Below are 21,495 nucleotides of genomic sequence, written 5' to 3'. Positions count from 1 at the left end.
CCCCCCCCCCCCCCCCTCCCACCGCCCGCCCTCAGGGGAGGGACCCGTCAGGTGAGAAGGTGAGGGGGTGAGGGAACGCTCCGGTCTGTGCTGCCCTCGGGTCAAGGCTCCCCTCAGGTGCGGGATCCCCTCAGATGTGGGATCCCCTCAGGCCCGGAATCCCCTCAGGCCCGGAATATCCTCAGATGTGGGATCCCCTCAGGCCCGGGATCCCCTCCCGTGATGATCCCCCTCTGGCGTGGGCCCCCCTCAGGCCTGTGCTTTCCTCAGGCCAGGGCTCCCCTCAAATAGGGGAGTCCCCTCAGCTGCTGTCACCCGCCCTGCCCCGGTCACCTCCTGGCGACCCTGCAACCTCTCCTGAGCCCTTCTGTGTTGTGGCAGCACCCGAAGTGCTCCGTGGTGTGATATGGAAACATCTTTGTGCCCTTTGAGGGTGGTTCATCACGCGTGGGGCTGAGAGGGGAGATTAAACCCTCCACTGCACGGGGCCAGCTCCTTCAGAGAGACCTGGTGGCTGAATCTGAGGCAGCTCAGCCCTGCAGCTGCCTGGAGCTTCATCACAGGTCCTTGATATCAGAGAAGATGACAAGAGGATTCCTGATGTCTTTATTTTAAAAATAATTACCCCCTCAACAGCTGGACTGGCCAGTTGTGAGCAGGGCCTGATGTTCTGGGGCAGGGTATGAAGAGTTGTATATGTTGGCACCGCATCCTGTGGGTTTCTTGTGAAAGGGTAGAAATTGGCGAAGAGGAAAAAGGGAAGGGGAAGGAAACAATTAAAAAAAACAAGGGGCAAGGGTGCGGGAAGGGGAGGAGAAGCAAAGTAAAATAAAACCACAAATGCAATGCTATCTTTTCATGAGAAGTGTGTGTAGGATCCCATTTCCTTTAATTTGACATAAACAGCCAAAAACGTTGTTTTTTGGAACTCCGCAGTGTTCTTGCTGTCCCTGGTCCTTCTCTAGGTCTATATTCACACTCTTTGCCTTCTTGCATGTTTTTTTCATACATTTGTGGGTGGACATCTGAAATGCTGTTGATGACCTTCTGCATTCAGTTTCCAGAGAAACCCGCTCAGAACTTGCAGTGGTTTGGGATTTCTGCTGGTTTAAGAGCCACCAACCCCAGGGATGATGCATTGTCCCTGCTGCTTCTCCAGTGAGGCCATGATTGTCCAGAGATCAAGCACATGTGTTGTGCCAGGTCTTGGTAATCCTGAAGTAGAATAATAAAAAAATCAACGTAATAAAAATGTCACAGGAATTTGTTACATCTGTATTAAATTTTTCCTGGGTTCTAGCTTTTGTCCACAATCCTGTGTAACAGGACTTTGTGTTACAGGAGGGCTGGATTTTGGATTGCAGACTTTGGAAGAGAAAGGATTGGAGCATTAGTTCTGCGCTGGATACGTGCCGAAACTTTCCAGTTTGTCAAAAGGTTGGAATACTCCCTGCCAGCAAAGTTGTTTTTCCTTCCCATGTGAAAACATTCCCTCCACCTTTGCAGTTCTCTGTCAGCTCAGTTTATCACCTCTAAGATGTAGTTGCACCTTATCCCTTGCTGTTGAGGTTGGGGTGCTGACACCCTCTTGCAAATCTGTGGGAATCCAGAAAGTAAAAACACTTCAACATTTGTAGGATTGCTTGTGTCACTCCTAACATTCAGGAAAAGGTGCTTCTAGAAGACATCATAAATTGTCAATAACCCTTGAAAGTATTCCTTTCACTGTTGATCTATAAGTCTCAAAAGAGCAGAAGGAAATTCTTATCAGACATGAGTATTTGTCCTGGGCTGTGATTCTGCAGGCTGATGACATTTCGTTAGGGCCGTGGTTGGTGTTTCACATACAAAGGCAGGAAATGTTGTGCATTTCCCACTCAGAGCCTTGCTATGCTGGCCCCAGAGCTCTCCCAGAAAACCAAGAGATCACCAGACATTTATCCCAAACTTTCCTACCTCTCCCCACATCTCTTGACAAGGAACATTTCTTACACATGTTGTGGCTGTGCATAATGATTACCCCAAAAGATTTCTTTCAACTTTTTAGCTAAGCCATGCTAATTAATATTCATTCAAGAGATCTGCATTTTCTTTCAAACAGAAACCACAAAAACATTTAATTAAGCACAAACAATGTGAGTGTAGCAGGGCTGGCCTTACAGATGGTTCTGCATTATTTAACCTCGCACCATTACAAAATACTTCAGAATTACCTGTAAGCTCTCTCCACCTCCTGGGAGGCTGTAGCTGTTTGTATAATCTCATTATTTCAATCACATCTTCGTGAATAAAACCAAAGGAAGCTGAGATCACTGAGATAACAATGATCTGTTAGATCACTAACCCTGGATGTGGAGCAGGGGATTTCCACACCTCACCTGTCTTTCACTGGTGGCAGCACATGAGGAATGGTGCTTCTCCTCTGAATTTCAGTATTTTATGATCACTTTTCAAGGTATCTTGCAAGTTTTAATGGCTGTTTTCTGCTGCCAGAGATCACCTAAGGCCATTGCACAGCAAATCTACAAACATGAAATCTCTGGTTTGCTTTTACCTTAATTAAGCCCCAACTCACCCACCTTTCACTGCCAGAAAACGTATCTAAGAAATTGAGTTAATAAATCAAGTTAAGGATGACAGTGAAATTGTGACTGTTCTCTGGGTGTTAGATTTTGTTTGAGTACACATAGTTATATATATGTACAGTCACATGTGAGCTCCTTTCCTTCACCCTCCAGACTATTCCTGAATGCAAATTCCATTCATTCTTTCCTCTTAAGATAATTGAAGCTGTTTCCTTTGATGCTTTTCTCCTGTCCTAGAAATACAGATTCTTTCCAGCACAGCAAATGGGAAAGGATGAAATATAAATGTAGATGAGTCCCTGTTCTAACATCAGGCAACAATAAGCCGTGATAAATAAAATACTTGGCACATTTTTCAGCTGGAGATTGATACTGCTGATTCATCTTGTACTCATCTGGATTTATCCCTCAATTAAGGAATAAATTAAGGACTTGAAGTGAGGCATTAGCTCAAGTATGGCCAAATTTATCTGCCTCCAACGATATTAAGAGTCTTGCAAAGCACTCCATGGTCAGTAAATAACTCTCAGCTTTGGGTGACTTCAGGAATTAACATCATAACTTTACCTTTAAACCTCTGCCTTGTTGCAGGTAGTTAAGCAGAGACCATGAGCTGTAAATCTGCAGCAACAGGAGCTCATGGGGAGAGGGTATCTGGTGTCAGCTTCCAGGAGTTCAACCTTTCAGTTTGCATGACTATCTAAGTGCCTGAACATTCCAGATAACCCAGGGGTTTAACTTCAGGCTGTTTTGATGTAAAACCAACATGGTTTTTATCTTGAGAGAATTGCTCCCAGCAAAAAGGAGGGAAGAATTTTAAAGGCTTTCCCACAAGGCTGCCTCTTAAGCCAGAGGCAACCAGGTGAAGTTTACACCTCAAAGATTTCACTTCAATCCCTCCTAAATCCTGCTAATGACAATTCTTTAGAGCAGAGTGGTGGGGATGCTCCTTCAGCTCCTTCAACACAGGCTTGGTTGGAGTCCAAGACCCTCCCACCTCTTCCCTGGCTTTTCTTTTGAATATAGCAGCAATAAAACACACATCTGAGCATCCCACTTCTACAGTATGTTGTTGTCACACTCTTCACCTTTAAAGAATTCCAACATATGTTTCCCTAAATGATTTTTCTCTATTTATTCTACAAAGTTCCCAGAATAAATTTAATTTATTGGTTCTGACAGTTTTCATTTGGTTTGGACATTTCACTTGGGTGATTCCCCAAGCTTAGTGAGAGCAAACTCAGCTTGGAGCAGCTGTCTCCTTTCAGTGCAAAAAATGATTGATTTCAGATGTAGAATACTGAGAGCCTTGGTTTATATTTAATTTTTTTAAGATAAAATCAAAATTTTTTAAAAATCCTGCCCTTAAAGTGAAAAAATTAAAAGTGCATCATATATGACAGGACCTTGCTGCAGAAAGGTGTTTCTGGGCATGTTTCCATGCACAAATTCCCAGTGCTTGGTTTGCTCTTCAGTCTGTCCAGCCTGGATGTGGAGTTCATTGCAATGACCTCTGTTGGCAGAATAATGGGCTGAATTACAGCATCATTTGCATGGACAGAGTTAAAAGCTTCCTTTCAGTCTTAATAAATGTGAGGTTTAATCAACTGCCAGAAAATTAAAGCAGCAACAGTACAAGCAGCAGCAGAACTGAAGCCCTGGCACTGCCTGGTGAAGGTTTTGCTCTTGTTCTGGGGCCAAATTTTGGCTGGCAAGGCTGGAACGAGGGGAATTGTGTCAAGGCAAATTCTCCTCCTAGCACATTGAAACTTGAGTTTTTGACCCTACTTTTCTTAGTGGCCTCAATGTTGTGCCTGGAAACAACTGCTCTTGGAAGAGGAAGAGAGACTGGTTAGGACATTTCTGGGTCAGTTTGAGTTTATATCTCACTCTTTGACTGAGTTATAGATGACACCCTTTGAAAAAATTATCCTCACTTCCTACTTACTAAGGGAGTTTCTTCTCTCAAAATAGAATGACATTTCCTAAGAAAAATTTCATTTGAGTAAGTCAAAAGGATTTTCTGATAAAGCTTCAAATATCACCACCTTCTCTTCAAGCTGGTCTAATTTTGCCTTTTTTTGTAAGAAGAATATGCTTACATTTTCCCACTCTGTACCCTTGTAATACCAAAAGGTATAGAATTATCATTCTGTATCAAGTGGCAAAATAATTAAGTATGATTCAAGTGTTTATATCTGAACTAAGAAAACTGTAAATGGGAGTAACAGACAGCCTCTTCCTAGATAAATGTCTCTATGAGGCCTCCTTGGAGGGGGCAGGAGGGTCTGTGAGGGTGCTAATAACCCACTCTGGCACCACAGAAGTAAAATAACAAACACACAAAGACCAGCAACAGAAGAATTTAAAATAAGCAGAAATGGAGGCAGCCCCCTCCATCCTATCCAGATACAGAAGTTTTTGCAGAGGCAGTGTTTGATCCCAATTTCTGAATTTTAATTTGTTGCTAAAATATTGTAACTCTTTTAAAGTTTTTATTGTTTCTAAATGTATATTAATTTAAAAATATTTATGTAACTTCTCGTTAACAGAAACTGTGGTTAAGTGTGACATAGTTTGGACTTGCAGTTCAAAAATCTCAGGCAGTCCATGCCCTTTAAAAATAAACAAGTAAAATGGTCTGAATTAGCTAATTATTTTAATTGTCAATCTCTCAGTTAAGTGCAGTGCAAGATAGGGGCTGAAATAATAAAAATAGTTAATATTTTTCCAGAGAGGGCTATTTCTGGCTATAATTTCAGGCTGTAGATTTTTGGGCTGCAATAAGCATTTTTCCTTCTCCCTCATGGGTTTCTTTATTTCCTTCCCAAACCTCTGTCCTCACTCCAGCACTTACAACTGGCCATAGTGCAACACAGGAATGATTGTTTTCAGTAATTCTTAGGCTCTGCCCCAAACCAGAACAAATTAACATTAGTGACTGGGAATAAATCCTTCCTGAATATCTTCATCTAATTTTTAATAACAGGAGACGTTTTCTCTTGTATAAGTATTTCCTAATTTGGTCAGCTTCCATGGTTTTCTCTCGGGCTTTTTTTCCTGCTTAAAGAAGTTTTTAAGTTCTGCCTCTCCTACATCCCTGGAAATGCTTGCTAACACCTGCCATCTTCCCAGTTCATCTAATCTAACCTAACAAGAAATTTCATGTGTGTATTTTCCCTTGGTCCAGCTCCCCCTCTGTCATTTCCACACCAGCTCGTGTTGTCTATGGAGCACCTCTTCCTTCCCTCCACTTCATTTTCCTACACCTGATTTCCCAGGAGTGACATTACCTCCTTTGGCTCCAGGAAATGGAAATAGGAATATAGGAAATGGAATATTTGCCTTTAGTCACACTCACACTTGGAATAAATCAAATAAATCCATTCTCTGTCCTATCCAAGCATGGACACAGCATTTAAGCCACGTTCAATGTCACATATATCAAAGATGGCAAAGGAACACCCATCTGGGAAGACTGAGCTGTATCTCATCTTTACAGAGGCAGCTGCTTTGTTTCATCACGAGATTTCCCACCTGCCTCAACATTTCTACCATACAGCCTGCAGAGTTGTGCACAAAAAATATGGTAAAAGGATGAGAATCAAATGCATTTGGCTCATGGGAGTCATACAAGAGCTTTGGTGTGATACTAGAAATGTGCACAGTCAATTACCCATTAGGGAAGATGATTACAGACACCCATAAGGCCAGAGTGGCAATCCCTGCTCACCATGGCTGTGGAAGAAATGTAATGGATGAAGGAATTAGTGTCAGGTTTATTCAGATTTCTCCTTTAAGACTGCTGATGTGCATTTTCAGGGGCTTTCTTGTATTTCTCCTGACATTTGCAAGGCTGATTTATTTGTTACTCGTCGGTGCTGTAATCAGTGCTTTCATTTCCAGCCTTCTGCTGCTGGGCGTATGAAAAACCAACCAGAGGTGAAACACTCGTTGCTTCATTAGCACTTTATATTCTGCTGGAACACCCCGAGCTCAGGGCACTGCACAGCGCTGTGTGTGCCGGGTGGCTCCGGCTCCATCCCCCGTGCTCGGGAGGGTGTGAAGCCGTGTCCCCGCACATCCCTGCATGTATCCCTGCACATCCCTGCATGTGTCCCTGCACATCCCTGCATGTATCCCTGCACATCCCTGCATGTGTCCCTGCACATCCCTGCATGTGTCCCCGCACATCTCTGTCCGCCCGGGGCCGCTGCCGTGGCCTTTAGCGCTGAGTTTGGCACGTTGCTATGGCAGCACCCGGCCGCCACCAGCACAGGTCGGTGTCCGCGGTCCGGCCCTGGCATCGGGGGCGGCGGGAGAGCGGCGGGGAGAGCAGCGGTCGCACTCGGGGTGCTCTGCGAACCGAGCTCCTGGGCTTTCCCTGTCAGCTTGCACCGCTGCCCTCCCGCCCGGCTCCGCTGGGGAGGAGCAGCAACAGGCGCTCCTCCGGACAGCGCCCTGGAGGCCAGCAGGAGACGGGGGTGACTCCGCTCCGCCGGTGGGTGCTGGTAAAGGGACCCCGCTGCAAGGCAGCGCCGTGGTGCTGGGTCACGGCAAGGGCTGAGCTCAGCCGGGGCATCCTCGGGGCCGGGGGACAATCAGGCAAGGTGCGCGGGGGTGCGGTGCCAGGCAGGGTTCTGCCACGGACAGTCAGCAGCCGCTTCTCTGCAGCCAGGTGTGGTTTCCTCCTTGCTCTTCATTAAGATGTAAGATGGAACAAAGTAGCTACACCGCATTACTCTGAAGTTCCGCAAAGAGCCAGGGGGAAAAATGAGCTTCCTCTAGGGCCATGCAGACTTGAGCTGCATTTTACCAGAGACCCAGAGCAGAGCAGAGTCTGGAGGGGGACACGGGGGTCTGTACGAGCCTCATCCCCAGGCGCCGCGGCAAAGCGGGAGCAGCCGCGTCTCGCCCTCCACACCGAGAGCTGCAGACGGAACGACTCTGCTGCCCCGCCTGCTCTCGCTGCCAGCCTCCCCGCGCCCTGGTAGTGGGCGGCTGAAAACATCCAGGGAGGCGAGTACCGACTGCGTTATCACTTACGCAAACCTGGCATCGCTGACGTAAATTTAGAAGGGGATTCAGCAAATAAAGGCGGCTCCCTCCAGCCCGCATTACCTCGAGTACTCTGCGCGGGCTGGGCCTTGCAGGACATGGCGAGCAGATGGGGCTGCCCCCGCAGCTGGGAATCCTCCCTGGGGTTTGTAAATCCTAAGCTTTGAGTTGAAGAAGTGGTGGGATGTGGTGGTGGGAAAGCGATGCTCCCATCTGGCAGGGGTAGTGAAGAGACTCCTTGTCACAGGCATGAGCTGCTCAGAGGTCAGGGTGGGTACAGGTTGCTGTAGCTCGGCTTTTCTGCTTTCCCAGCAGGACAGGCTCAAGCCAACAAAGTGTGGCACAGTGTCCTGAAAAAAACCAGGCCTTGGCAAATACCGGCAAGATCCCCTTCTCCAGGAGCTGCAGAGCTCAAAAGTGAGGGAGGAACTCAGCAGTTTGAGTGTATCCTGTGTTTGCATTGCTGGAAAAACATCCTCTGTGGTGGGCTGTGACTCCATCACACTGATCCTGTCCTCCGTGTCCTCTAACTAAGACACATTCTGCACACATAAGTACTTTTATTTAGCAATGCTATCTTTCCAAATAGCTGTTGAATGACCATTTCCCACGGCAGGAAAATGCAGAACTGAGGTTGAACTCTAACAGTATTTTCTTTGTTAGAATTCTAGCTTTTATTTCCTAGCAAGGACATAAAGCACCTTTCTTTTCTCCTCTCCTCCCAAGGTGCAGGTTTTCTCCCCTGCCGGGCTCTCCGGCACCCGCAGCCCAGCAGGAACCAGAGCTTTGCTCTGCCGAGAAGGGAAAGATGCAGCAAAATCATTCGAAATGTCTCAGTTCAGCAGATCAGAACAGAAGGGGGAGCCCAGGAGACAAAATCGGAGAGCATCCCACCCGCCGGGCTCCAGCCGAGCTCTGGATGTTAATGGCATTCATAGAAACTTGCTTTTGTTTCTACAGCCACCTTTTGGCTTTTGTTTTTGGTTTATAAGAGACCACTCTCACCTCTGAGTCTGTTCCGAATTCCCACGGCGCTGAGCAGCAGTTCCATTGGCAGTGCTCAGAAATCACCACTATGCTGCACTCCACCATTGTCCTCTGCATTTATGAGGCAAAACATCTAATTTTCCCTCCTCTTCCCCCACATTGATCCTCCAGGCCTCTCACTGTGCTCACCATGCCTTGCCTGCTGTTCCTGCTTTAAACCCACGTCACCTGTGAAGTCACCTCAGAAGTCACCTCTTGGCAGCTTGGTGGGCTGGTGAGCACTTGGCCTGCTCTGGGCAAGTCCACAGCCTCCAGGGAGAGGGAAGGGTTGTGGTTTCAACCCCTTCTAACAAGGCAGCTGGAGGACTGATATTTTTATCAGCAAAGAAGCCTGAGCTGCATTACTGCTGGGGGTATGAAGTGTCCCAGCTCCAGGTGGGCCTCAAGGACACTGGACAACTCCCTGACCCATTCCATCAGCTGTATGGAGGAGATGCCTTTCCCTGCACTCCCCAAGATGTCTGTCAGGTGCAGAGATCATTGCCCACCACAGACCTGACCTGCTGAGATTTATTTAATGTTTCCTAACACGCCGGGCTATGCTATGAGCCCAGTTTCACATAGTGCTGGTTTGTACTTCAGTATCTTTTGTTGCCTCCCTTTTGTTGTATCTCTGTGCATGGCTCACAAATATTGTTATGCCTGTACCTGCCTTAGTAATTTCTAATTTATTGCTGATAAGAATTTGTTTTCTTCTCCAGATACCGACAATATGCCCGTTATAAAGTACCCCAGGGTTAGAGACCCTCTCTTTTATGAATGGGACAGGAAAGCCCAGAAATGTGGATTAAGACACACAGTTTATGCTGTAAATGGGGATCAGTATACTGGAGAATGGCTGGACAACTTGAAACATGGTAAGACAGATAATTTTGAGAAAAAATAGCAACTTAGATGTCCTTATAAAGGCTCCTAGGAGCAGGAAGTGGTCACTGGTTCTATGCTCTATATGCTCCTAGAAGAGCATTCATTCATGTATGACTATATGTACATACACATATATTTGATATATGTAATGCAAAAATGCATTTCTAATAAGTATCTTGAAGAGCTTTTGCATGCACTCAGGGGCAACTACCCAAAATATCTGTATTACAGATGTTTAAAAATCCTTTCCAAATACAGCAAACTGCAGTCAACTCCATGCACTGGGATGTGCCCTGGCTGCACAGTCCCTGGAGCTCTCTCAGCTCCTGACTTGGCTCCAGGAATCTTAATTTATTCCCCAGATGTGGCAGGGGCTGCAGGGGACAGAGCAGGAGAAGGAGACCCTGTCTGAGCCAGGAGCAGCCAGAGCAGGACAGACTTGTTTACAAGCAGTAAACTGAGGCTTGGAAAGATTTCAGTGCATTCAGCACAGGCCACACAGGAAGCCCCTGATCAAGATTAACGATGGTTCCAACTTGGGAAACTAAATTGAATCCCAGACCTAAGCCTGACTTTGTGCAGGGAGTACTGCCCTGCCTGGGATGGAGCAGGAAGGGCAGCCCTGTGCACCCTTCTCCTAATCATGATGGTCCCCTTGTCATTCCTCTTGTTTGTTGAACAGGTAAAGGCACCCAGATTTGGAAAAGCACAGGAGCTATTTACAGTGGTGGCTGGAAGTTTGGGAAGAGGGATGGTTATGGCTCCTACAGCATTCTTGACCCAGTGACCAAGGAATACAAGAGGGTGTACACAGGCTGGTGGGAAAACGACCGAAGATGTGTAAGTGAGATTTTCTGCCAGCAGTGAGACCCAAAACACGGGCAAGAGTTGGGTGCACGTGTGCAAAAAGATTACTTAAAATACTAATTTTCACGATACTGAGGCTGAATTGAGTAGTCAAGACTAAAAGATTTTTATGCGAGTGCCATCTCTTTCCTGGAGAGGGAATCATCCCCACCCACCTGCTGGTTACCAGGCTACAGCCCCAAGCTCCCACTGGCTGCCACAGAGCAGTGGTTACTGCTCACACTCACCTGCACCTCTGCCAAGCACAATGGGAGGTTTCACATCCTGTTTCTTAATCATCCCCACCCATCCCTTTCATTCCTCTTGTCCTTGAACAAGTCAGAGGAACCTGTATTATAAGCACTGCCAGAAAATGCACCTTCTTCTAGGAGTTTTACAGCATAATAGGCAAATAACTTGAGTTCTTTTGGGAATTAAGCCTGTCACATAAATCACTGTTTTTCCTTAAAGGAACATAATGAGAAAGTCATCTGGTAGAAGTGACTGCAATGTAACGTGCAAAATCCTTGTAGGAACATTTTTGGATCTGCCAATGGAAACCTTGTGTTTGTGTCTGCTCCTAAATTAAACTCATCTCCACCAATGCTCTTAATGGGCATATGGCTCCATGGCTCCTGTCTCTTGGAGGGAGCTTCCCTTCCTGTTCTTTAAGGTTAGATTTTCCATAATTGAGCTTTGGTGAAAGATTTATAATGACATCCAAATATCACTAGCGTTGAGTTTTCTTCTAAAAAAGTTTCTCCCTTACATCTATGCAGTTTAATAAAATTAATACTCAGAAAAATCAGTTGTTTCTAGATTTGGTTTTATTATTTGTTCAGAGGAAAAAAGAAGACTTTATTCCTATGGGAAAAGATATTAGTGATATGGAAATATTTCCTATTGGTATCACTGCCTGGCTTATCTCTGGACTTCTCTTACTGGCAAACATACATGTAAAACAAACAAGAGGTGGAATTGCCCAGCCTGGGACACGCTGAGCTGGAAACCTCTAGAGGGTTGAAAGACATGAAATCCTCATGTTGAGAGACACTTCCTTTAATGCTGTCTATCCCCAGGCAGGTTTATATACTCGTAAAACTCGCTTTTAGCTAAATATTAGCAGCAATCATGCCAATAATAACACACCAAGATATAAACCCAAGGTTTTTGTCAAGGGAATAAAATTGTTTGCCAAAAAAAATCCCATACTACCACATCTAATTTCCTTCAGCACAAGAACAGCCACAGAGCTGGGCTGCCAGCAGCCACGTGTAAGAGTAATAAACAAAGGAATATTCTATCAAAGTGATGTCCCAAAATTGACCACTGTCCCATTTCAATAGAGCAGCTCCTAACCAGCCATCCCTGTCTCTGCTGCTGTCCAGGGCCGAGGGCTGTTCTTTTACCCCAACGGGGAGCACTACGATGGCGAGTGGAGCAATGGTTTGCGGAGCGGCTGGGGAAAGATGCACTACAAGGACGGCTCCGTCTACGAGGGACAGTGGCTGACAGATCAGCCCAATGGGATGGGCGTGCTGCGGCTCCGTAAGTACTGACCGCCCTCAGCCTGCCCCTCCAAACTGTTCGGTGTCGTGCTGCCATCCAGATTTCTGGGTGCTGCACTGCAGCCTTGCAGCAGGACTGCGGCCGCTCCGTGTCATCCCTCCCCTCCTGGTCTGGAGCCGGAGGCAGCACAGGCTGAGCAAGGGCCGGCACTGCTCTGCTCAAGCCCGTAAGCCCGCACGCATGAAAGCTTACTTTTGCTGTGATTTACATTTAAATGACTGGGATGGTTCGGGTTAGAGATAATATACTGTTGGGTCAGAGAAGAGCAAATCTTTCTTTTCAAGCCAGGCACTTTGCCAGACAGGCTTTCTAGCTCTGCATACCAAAGAAGAGTTCAGTTTCCAGCACAGGAAAAAAATCCACAACAACATAGTTTTCTTTTTGAGTTCACTCCATCCCCTCTGTCTACTTCCGACAGTGGCTCGTGTTGAGTGAACACAGGGGTTTCATTAGTACACAATCCTTTTCCATAAATAACTCTAAGCACATCATGGATTGGGAATGTTAGGGCCAATCTCAGCATAAATACAGAAATTTAAATTTTTTTCCCCTTATTTTCCTTGGAGTTTAACACATTTTCCCCCAAGGCCAAGAATCCCAAGAATCTCTGCAATATTAGGCATGGCATTCCAAGAATATCTGAAGAAATCTTATCTCTGTATTATTATTCATCTATTCTATCTTTTTTTTTTTTTTGCTTGAAAGTGATCTCAAGGCTAGTAATTAGCTAAGCAAAGCAGCTGCGAGGAATGAGCATGACCTTCTCTGCACACCACATGCATGACTGTGCTCTCTCTGCTGCCTGTAAAGTCGCTTTGGACCGATGGCTCATCTGGATGAAATCAGCACCTGCTTCCAGGGGGAATCTTGCACTGATCTGTCAAAGGCCCTGTTAGCTATAAACTAACAGCCCCTGCAGGCTGAGCCGTGGCTGATGCACCATTTCAGAGCCCAGTTGCCTCCAGCCTAGCCTGCAACTGATTGTTAGCTGGATTCCTTTTGGTTAAAATTAGCCGGAGCAATTATTTCATACCCACAAGCTTAATGCATTCAGCTCAGCTGCTGGAAGTGCGCCCACGTGCCGGCAGCTTTGCCATGTGAAAGAAAAGGAGTTCTTCAGTGGAGGTCACGATGAGCTGCAGCTCAAGATTAAATTGCTTGTAGTGGCAGCGTGCCCGGTGAGGGTGAGCTTGGCTGAGAGCACCGTGCTGATCTGCCGCCTCTGCTACATCCATTCCCCAACAGCTTTGTACCAGAGCACTTCACATCCACAGGGATCATGGCTGTGAGCAACACAGCCTCGGGTGCTCTGGGAGGAGAGCAGATGGGAGCAGCCGGGCACCACAGTGCAGTCAGGGTGTTCACTACCCCCTCCTTGCAGCCAGGGCTGTGATTTTGGTGGTTTCTCATTTGTTGGTGGCTGGAGTGCAGAAGCCGAGCTGCTCCTGTGGGCAGGGCAGCTTGGTGTTGCAGATAAGCACAAAACCAGATCAAAGTTGCAGATAACCATCACCATGGCTCCAGCCTGTAAACCAGACCCTGCCTGAGCAGCCCAGCAGCCACATTCTCCGGAAGCATTTTTGGTTCTCCCCTCTTCCCTTACAGTATCCTGGCAGGCCCCAGCTATCTCTGCAGCACCGTGTGCAGTGCCCAGGTATTTTAGCCACTTCTTGTGGTGAAGAATGGCAGAGTTCAGCTGATACTCAAAGGTATTTCCACTGGTCAGATATCCCCATGGGTTTGGGCTTAGAAACACTGTGTGTAGGAAAAGGGGTGAGCAGAGGACTCTCCTAGTGACAGCAGGGTGGTCTGGACCTATCCCAGCCCCAGCATCACCATGGGTATGATGCTCTTTCTCAACCAGCATCCATGGATGAGGCTGTTCTCTTCCCCTTGTAGTTCTGCTTTCCTTGTTAGTGATGGATGGGTGGATTCCTGGAGAGCAGCAGAGAGCCCAAAAAAAGCCTCTCTCGACATGCAGAAAAATGCGAAGAGAAGCAGTACAGCTGGAAAAACAGCCTGTAACTGACTGCCTGAACCGTTCAGACTCTTACAGCAATTCTCACCCCGTAATTCATTGAGGAAAAACTTAACTAAAAGTATTCTTTGAAATCCAAGATTATTTTGACTGGACAGCAATCAGTGCTCTGTTCCTTGCCCAGACAAGCAAACCTCTTCAAGCCAGAGATACTGCTTGATTTGTTGCAGTGACAAATCTGAAACACATGTCCTGTAATTTTTCATGTTGTGAAGAGTGACTCAGGGACCAGTCCCTTACCCTGAGCACACTGGCTTCTTGTGCCAGCAAAAAATGAGTATCACTGTGAGAACAAGGCAGGTGAGCACAGTCCTGGTTCCAAGTGAGCAAGTGTGGGCTCCTTCTGCAGCATTTTCTCGCTCTGTGCTACAGCAAATGGAGCACTGCAAAATCAAAATGACACAGTGCCACAGCCACCTTGAAATTACTAAGAGGAGCCAAACACATGATCTTCTCCTCTGCTGGTTTGCTCTATTGATTGATTTCACTTGTAACCCCTTAACAAAATGGTGCAAATTTCAAGGTCTGTTCATGTATTCAATTGCAGCAAATGGAAATCGGTATGAAGGAGGTTGGAAAGATGGCAAGAAGCATGGCCCAGGGAAATTCTTCTACCCAGACAAGGGACAGCTGTTAGAAGGCATGTGGGTAGCAGATATACCAAAGTGTGGAGTTCTGGTTGACTTTGGCAGAAACAACGCTCCAGCCCCTACTGAGTCTCCCCTCCCAGAGGTAATTGCTTGGAAATTTTGGTGTTTGCATTCATCAGTGCTCGGGTCAGCTCTCCAGGTAGCATTTCACTCCTCAAGAGATTTCCCCCATGGGGTGTGTGCTCACAGTCTTTTGGCCAGCAGCATCCTAAATGGCCCCATAGGGACTAACAGCTCATGAAGCCTCTGCTGGAGCCTCCCAATTGCCTACATCTGAAAAAATGCAGTTCTCATGCACCAGAACTGCTCAGAGACCTGATGCAGCACAAAGGAAATGGGGACAATAGAGGCAGAGACAATAGTGGGATTTGCGTCAAGACCAAATGATTTCACCAAGCCCAACTGCTGAGGCTGAGCAGACCCTGCAGGAACCCGAGCAGCTGCAGGGCCAACAGCAGCTCATTCCTCCCAGTCAGGGGCTCAGCACCGTGCCCAGCAGCCCCGGGGGCAGAGGGGTGTGTGCAGCTTCGAACCTGGGCCCAAGGGGGGCAGATGGTGTCCTAGAGCCCACATCCTCTGCTCCTCTTTTCCCCTTCCTAGAGCCCACATCCTCTGCTCCTTTTTTCCCTTGACTGACATACACTGCAGAGGAAGATCCAGGCCCTCTCCCAGTCCCTAAGATTCTGTGAGACACAAAGACACACTGGGCCACCAGCCTGGCAGCCACTGGGTCCTTGCACATCACTTTGGTGCAGGACCTGGAGGGAAGGAGAGCCTGTCCCCAGCTCTGTGCCCTTGGAGGAAATGGGAATCAGCAGTGAACAGATGACTCCAAGTGAGAGCTGGCCCTAAGAATCTCATCTTGAACCCTCATGGTCTGCAAACCACAGATGTGAAACAAAATGGTCAATGCAGGATGGGCTGGGGAAGATCCCCTTCACTTAGAGCCAAGCAGAACCACCCTGGATAAACAGAGCTCACCACTTTGCTCCAGTAACACAGGGAATAGCACAGCCCCATGACAGGTAAAGCCACCCACCTTCCTCTGGCACAGGCACACCCATGGCAGTGCAGAATAATAAACCCCAAATACCCACCAGAGAAAAACAATCTCTATTTTCCAAAAAGAGTGAAAGGAGCAGCACTTCTGGAGCTAAAAATATTTACTATATGTGGTTTGTCAAAGGTCACTGAGAAGAGCCTCTACAATCCAACAGCCTGTAAAGAATTGCTGGTACACTAAGGCAGGATGTGCAAGTCTGGCTGTTTATTTAACTCCCTGAAGACCAAGTGATGATCCAACTCACTTCTGCTCTATAAGCAAAGCATCAACTTTCACTGCTGTTATTGTGCTTTCAATGGGTAGATCTCAGAATACTAAAAGATAAAAGCAGAAAAATTGAATTCAGGTTTTCATAAACTTTTGTCACCACCACCTCCTTTATTAAATTATAGGTGAGGCCCAACAGACTACAAATCAAAGCCACTTTTGCCCAAGAGTGTGTTTGGTTAAGTAACTCAGAGCTATTTCAAGGAGATAAAATGATGTTCAACACACTAATAAAATTAGGGGAGTGTAGTTGTTTCTAAAACAATAATTGAAAGGCTGCAATGTGAGCTGAAGTCCTGACACGTGGGAGACACTCTAATAATGCTCAAGTAATCAGGATCTATAAAACCTTAAGCTTCTTCAATTACACTGCATAACTGATTTGTATTCTTTTTATTTAGATTAAACTACATGATCCAGCTGGTGTTTTAGCAGAGGCCCGGGCAAGGTTTGATGACAGCCATAATTAATAACCAGATTCTGAAGGGATAAAAAAAAAGTTTCAAGAATATGATCCTGGGTTATTTATTCCTTCGAGTCTCAAACCCACACCATGGTTATCATGTCGTGGTCTGCCTCACCCTTCCCTCAAGGCTGTTCAGGTAAACTTCCCTCTGCAGGTGGTTTTGCTCAGTAGCCTCCTCACACCCTCATTATTTTGGAAAAGAAAGGAAAAAGCTTGAGGGGAATAAACCCAAAAGGCAAGCACCAAAACACGGGAATACAGGCAGAGTGACTGTTCAGCTCCTCTTATTCCTCCTGCTAAGAAATCACACTCCTGTTGGTTTCAAAGCCTTTGCTTTAGAGGAGGGTTTCTAGTATGTGTTTTAAAAGCATATAGAAAAGTATACAATTTAGTAATTGTGTCCCCTACTCCTCCCAATACATACCTGTGACCCAAAATGGCTTTTGGAGTTACAACCGATCATGTTTTAATTAATAAGTATATTTTAGGCCTCTAGATAACAAATAATCCACAACAATTGAGTATATTTTATTTCATGAAAGTATTTTATACCCAAATAAGTGATATACAATAACCAATGTTTAAAATGATTGAGGTAAATGCCTAACACCGTTAGTATAAATAAGGGATAAAAAAAATTTAAGTGCACTCAATTTTAGATCCACGTGTTTGTGTCTGGTTACTGCCTGGGTACACAGTGACAAAGGTACCCAAGGTGTAACTTTCATTTCCATTTCCACCGGTGGAAAATGACAAAAACATACTTGATATCACGGCTTAAAGTGCAGAAAATAGTCAGAAAATTAGCTGTGATAACAGTGCCATTAGCTCAGAGCCTACCAGCTTGAGAAAACTAAAAATAACTATGTCCCACTAGCTTCTAATTCTGTATGTCTTAAACAACAAGAAAACCCCACACTTCTCAGTCACTTTGTAAAAGATCCACAAATCAAAGAGAAATTCAGCTACTTATCCAGAACAGCAAGGAATTTTACAAAATAAACTTGGAAAACGGATTTTCTAGACTTCAATTCAGAATCATGTAACTTCTAAGTACAAAATTTACAGACAGAAGTAAAATTTTTACACCTGACCACACCTTTCCAATCAGTTGCTCTAGTGTGAATAGTAAATCAGGTTTTCTTCCTTTGGTGTGGGATTTTAGGGGCCTATTTCCCCAAGACAGAACTGGTAAAGTTCAGTAAAAGATGGGAAAATACACTTTGTGCCTACTACCAAGATTTTGTGATTTGGAATGCTGCTTCTTTATTGCCTTTACTAAAGCAATGCTTCCAGTGCTCCATGAACAAACACCTGTGAGTTTTTATTAGTTTTTCTTCTGTAGCTACAATCCTCACGATCAGATTTACATCAGGAATAGAATATATCTGAAGCATGTAATGGCAGAGCTGAGAAAATCCAGTTTGCCCTCTGTATGCCAGGACTTGTGAAAACACCAAGTGGAAAGCTGCTTGCTGCTTGTGAACCATGACTGCTGCTGAAAAAAAACAAGCAGCCCAGCAGGTTTCTTTTTTTATAGTTATGTTTTTAGAATACAAAGGCACCACGGGTGACCTTGTCAACACTTTGCACTGTGGTGCTGCTGACAGGAGAGATCAGTCCCCATCTGCTTCAGTAGTAACCACACTCTGCACCTGAGCTCCACAGGCACTTTGTACAGATTGCAAGTACTTTGGGATAACCTGAGATGGAGGTTGGTGTGAGAGACCACGTTCAGCCCAGGCACAGCTCCCCTGGACTGTCACAGTCCCTCCTGTGTCATGGCAAAATCCCAGGTTTCCATTCCACAGTGATAGCTAGTTTTGTGTTTTGTTTTTTTTTTTTCCCTTTGGCTTGAAACTTGTCTCAGTTTGTGTTCAAAAAACAGCTTTTACCCATTAAAGCCCAAAGCTACTCTGCAGAAGAACGGTGTTCCAAAAAATTCATCTCCTAAACATAGCCAGAATTAATGAAGCAGCCCAGGACAACTGCTGGAATCTTTCTTGGACAAACCTCTTATCTAGGAGACCAAATGGAAGTTTTTGCTTAGAGGAAATGAACAACACAGTAGCCTTGATGTCACAGAGGTGTCTGAAAGAAAGCAGCAATATTAATTACAAACAACCTACTTTCATAAATAAATATACATCAACGAAAGTTGTCTTCCAGATCCTTTGAAAGCAAAAAATGTATAATGAGTTATTAAATACAACACTTCAGCAAAGAACACTTTTCTAAACAAGGAAGACAAAGGCATTGCTAATTACTTGGGAATCCAATACAGAGAAAGCACCTTTTGCTGCTTGTTTCTGAGGATTTATTAAAAATATATTTTCAATATAAAAGTATAAAATAATTACTACTTTGGCTTGGAAAAAAAAACAGCAGTGGTTCTGATTTTCAAGCAAAAAAAAATTATCCAGTGATAATTTCCATCTAGTTCCTTCTTTTTTAAAAAAGGTTCTTAAATGAGAAACAGGCAAATCTATCTCTCCAGATAACATGTGCCAGCTCATGAGAACTTTAAAACAGTTATTGCTTTTATTTTCTTCCATGGAAGAGAAGAGTCGAGTCTCATTCCTACTCATGTGGCCACACCACATGGCAGTAAGTCTAGTCCTGGGTGTTTAGCAAGTTACAAAATGTGTAAGTGCCACGGGAAAAAGGCACTGGAGAAATCAGCAAAGTAATAATTACTTGGCAGCAAAACATACTGGGGAAAGTGCTGGGAAAGCTTTCACTCCTACCATCTGTCAGGCTTTCCAGGGAGAGCAGCACTAGCACTGAAACCGAGTGCTAATTGCTGCATGTCCCAAGTAATTTGTATCATGCCATGCAATATGGATAGGACAAGCAGTATCTTCTAGTAAATGCCAACATCAGATAAACAGAGAAAAAAAAATCCACAACTTCTCTATCCATTCCTAACAAATACCCAAATGTACAATGTTATTTTCCATGTATTTATACAGCCACCATTCAGCATTAACGAGAAAGATGCGAGACAGTGTTCACAGGAGGAGGGCTGCTCACACAGTGCAATCACACCCCACCATCCATTCCTTCAGATAGCAAAACTTGTATGAAAGGAACATTTCTTTTTCCCCCTCTCTAAAGGGCTAGAATATTTATAATTATTCTTTAAATGGTAATCAGCAGTTCGATCAGTTCATCCACAGGGAGTCACCATAAGGCAGAAGCAGAATAGTGGGTTTATTTTTCTAAGCACAGGTTTACGCAAAATTGGTGACGGCTGAGGTGACAGCGTCACCTCTGTGATCCAGCTGATCCTGGAGCCGTGCAAATTCAGCAAGTTCATTGAGTTCCTGAAATTGCCTGTCTGTTTTGTGGCTCACCAGTGACCTGTAGAAGTGGACTGCAAACACAATGAAAATCAATCCAAAGGGCACCATAATGGACGTGGATGCAATGGCTGCTGCCTGTCCTGATGTGATGCTAGAACTGTTGCTCTGCGGGGTGTTGTCAGTTTTCTTCTTTAAAGGAAGGAACTTCACCCAGCACAGTAACACCACTTCTGCAAGAAAGAGCAAAGTCCCAATGACAGTGGAGAAGGCCCACGCGAGCTCAATGTGCCGGTGCATGCGCTCGTGAGGAGATTCCTTGACAGAGTTGAGGTTATGCACATTGCTAACAGCCTCTATGTTTGGGAGAATGCAGGTACTTATCATGAGTGCAAAAAGGTGAACTGCAACAAGCACAGTGGTGCAGGCACTGAAGGCTATCAAGAGCCCCTGAGGATAGTCGTGGTCTGCATCAAGCTGAACTTCCACCATAGCCACCTGAAAAGGAAAGGGGAGAGAAATGCAGTTACCTACATCTTATATTGACTACAGGTTATTCAAAGTTTACACCATGTTTCTGGAACATCTGATCCCAACAAAGTGAGTCTATATTTACATTTCTCCTCATGTCAAACTGTACCCTCTTCATTAGGTCCAAATTTAGGTCTGAGCTTACCAAGCAAAGGCCACTGTTTCCACTTACTGTTCTGTCGTAGAGCAAACCCACAACCACCTTGCCACCTGCAGCTCATGCCACCAAAACAGCTGACCCTTATGAACAGCATATTTGGACACCTTAAGTGAAATATTTCTTCTTTTGTGTTATATTGAAGACACAGCTTTTGATCTTTCACTTATAAAGTCTTTTGAAGTATCTGTATAAGGCTGCAAAGGCAGGGGACTGCCTGAAACAACCTCGGTGGTCCTTCCTCCTTGGATATTTGGGTTTAAGTTCTAAAGTGCAGAAACCTTTCAGGAAAAAGATCACCCTTCCATGGGGCTCTCAGCTATATTCTTTCAAGTATTTAAGCAGACTCTGGAACACAGACTCAAAATGTGAGTCTCCACATTGCCCATGGCAGTCAAGCAAGCCTGTTAGAGGCTTAAGGAAAAACAATGTCTCCAGAAAAGATAACACAGTGCTCCCAGGCATCACTGCTTCCCCAAAGATGAGGCTACTCATGAAGGTGTTCCAGCTCTCCACTACCATATGCAGCCATGCCCTTCTTGTAACCTTAGATCTCCAAGCATGCCTGTTCCTAAGGAGTAAAAAAATCAGCATTAAATAACGGTATTAGGAAACTTATAAAACCAGCTGGGATATTTCTCACAAAGAAAATGAACTGGAATGCCTTTTAACTGGTTTTAAATCTGCCAGGTGGTTTTGTGCATATATGCAATGGATGAGTGACATTAATCCCAACAGTTCTCCTGGAATAATCTTTCCTGATAAATTTGCCTTTCAGACAAAGGATAGTTCCAAAGAGGGAATAATGCACCAAGGTCTCTATGTTCAGTGCTCTTTCTCAAAGGAACTCATTAAACAGACAAAAAACAGGTAAAATGCAGAGGAAAAAACCTGACAGCAATCTGAAATATAAGCACATCAAGCTGATAGGAAGAAAGATTCCTGGGTAATACAGATGCAGGGAGGCATGGAAACCAGGGCTCAAAAACAGCTGCAAAAGCAGCAGGAATGTTCAAACCTCACTATTTTGCAAGAGCTGCGCTAAGCTA

At 45.2% G+C, this 21,495-nt stretch overlaps 2 protein-coding genes across 6 annotated transcripts in view; one reads left to right on the top strand and one right to left on the bottom strand.

Moving 5' to 3' along the window:
• Positions 1 to 21: 21 nt before the first annotated feature.
• MORN3 (MORN repeat containing 3) lies at positions 22 to 18,801 on the top strand. 3 transcript variants are annotated; one of them, XM_088175958.1, is made up of 7 exons: positions 22 to 59; positions 1,342 to 1,437; positions 9,392 to 9,547; positions 10,240 to 10,397; positions 11,792 to 11,951; positions 14,558 to 14,742; positions 16,392 to 18,801. In XM_088175958.1, the coding sequence occupies exons 3-7, from the start codon at positions 9,403 to 9,405 to the stop codon at positions 16,458 to 16,460; spliced, it is 717 nt and encodes a 238-aa protein (XP_088032084.1). In that variant the 5' UTR covers positions 22 to 59; positions 1,342 to 1,437; positions 9,392 to 9,402; the 3' UTR covers positions 16,461 to 18,801. The 3 variants fall into 3 exon arrangements, with proteins under 3 accessions (XP_088032084.1, XP_088032086.1, XP_088032085.1); XM_088175960.1 differs by having other exon boundaries at positions 15,847 to 18,801; XM_088175959.1 differs by lacking the exons at positions 22 to 59; positions 1,342 to 1,437 and adding an exon at positions 6,833 to 6,864.
• The window catches only part of LOC106852380 (calcium release-activated calcium channel protein 1), an 18,099-nt gene continuing 13,564 nt past the window's right edge, over positions 16,961 to 21,495 (bottom strand). For all 3 annotated transcript variants that reach the window (XM_088175961.1, XM_014874949.2, XM_014874948.2), the window contains one exon: positions 16,961 to 20,256. In XM_088175961.1, the coding sequence (XP_088032087.1) occupies positions 19,690 to 20,256 (567 nt within the window). In that variant the 3' untranslated portion in view covers positions 16,961 to 19,689. The remainder of the gene's footprint in view (positions 20,257 to 21,495) is intronic.

Source organism: Sturnus vulgaris, chromosome 19, assembly GCF_052056855.1.
Source record: "Sturnus vulgaris isolate bStuVul1 chromosome 19, bStuVul1.hap1, whole genome shotgun sequence".
In the NCBI taxonomy this organism is placed as follows: Eukaryota; Metazoa; Chordata; class Aves; order Passeriformes; family Sturnidae; genus Sturnus; species Sturnus vulgaris.
The sequence above is the reverse complement of the archived record's forward strand: the minus strand, read 5'-3'. Positions and strand labels throughout refer to the sequence as shown.

Bases quoted from the DNA above. Each gene is read 5' to 3' on its own strand.
- MORN3 (XM_088175958.1), top strand. From the start codon at position 9,403: ATGCCCGTTATAAAGTACCCCAGGGTTAGAGACCCTCTCTTTTATGAA. The intron at 9,548-10,239 runs GTAAGACAGATA...TTTGTTGAACAG, and splicing joins GCTGGACAACTTGAAACATG to GTAAAGGCACCCAGATTTGG. The intron at 14,743-16,391 runs GTAATTGCTTGG...CTTTTTATTTAG, and splicing joins CTGAGTCTCCCCTCCCAGAG to ATTAAACTACATGATCCAGC.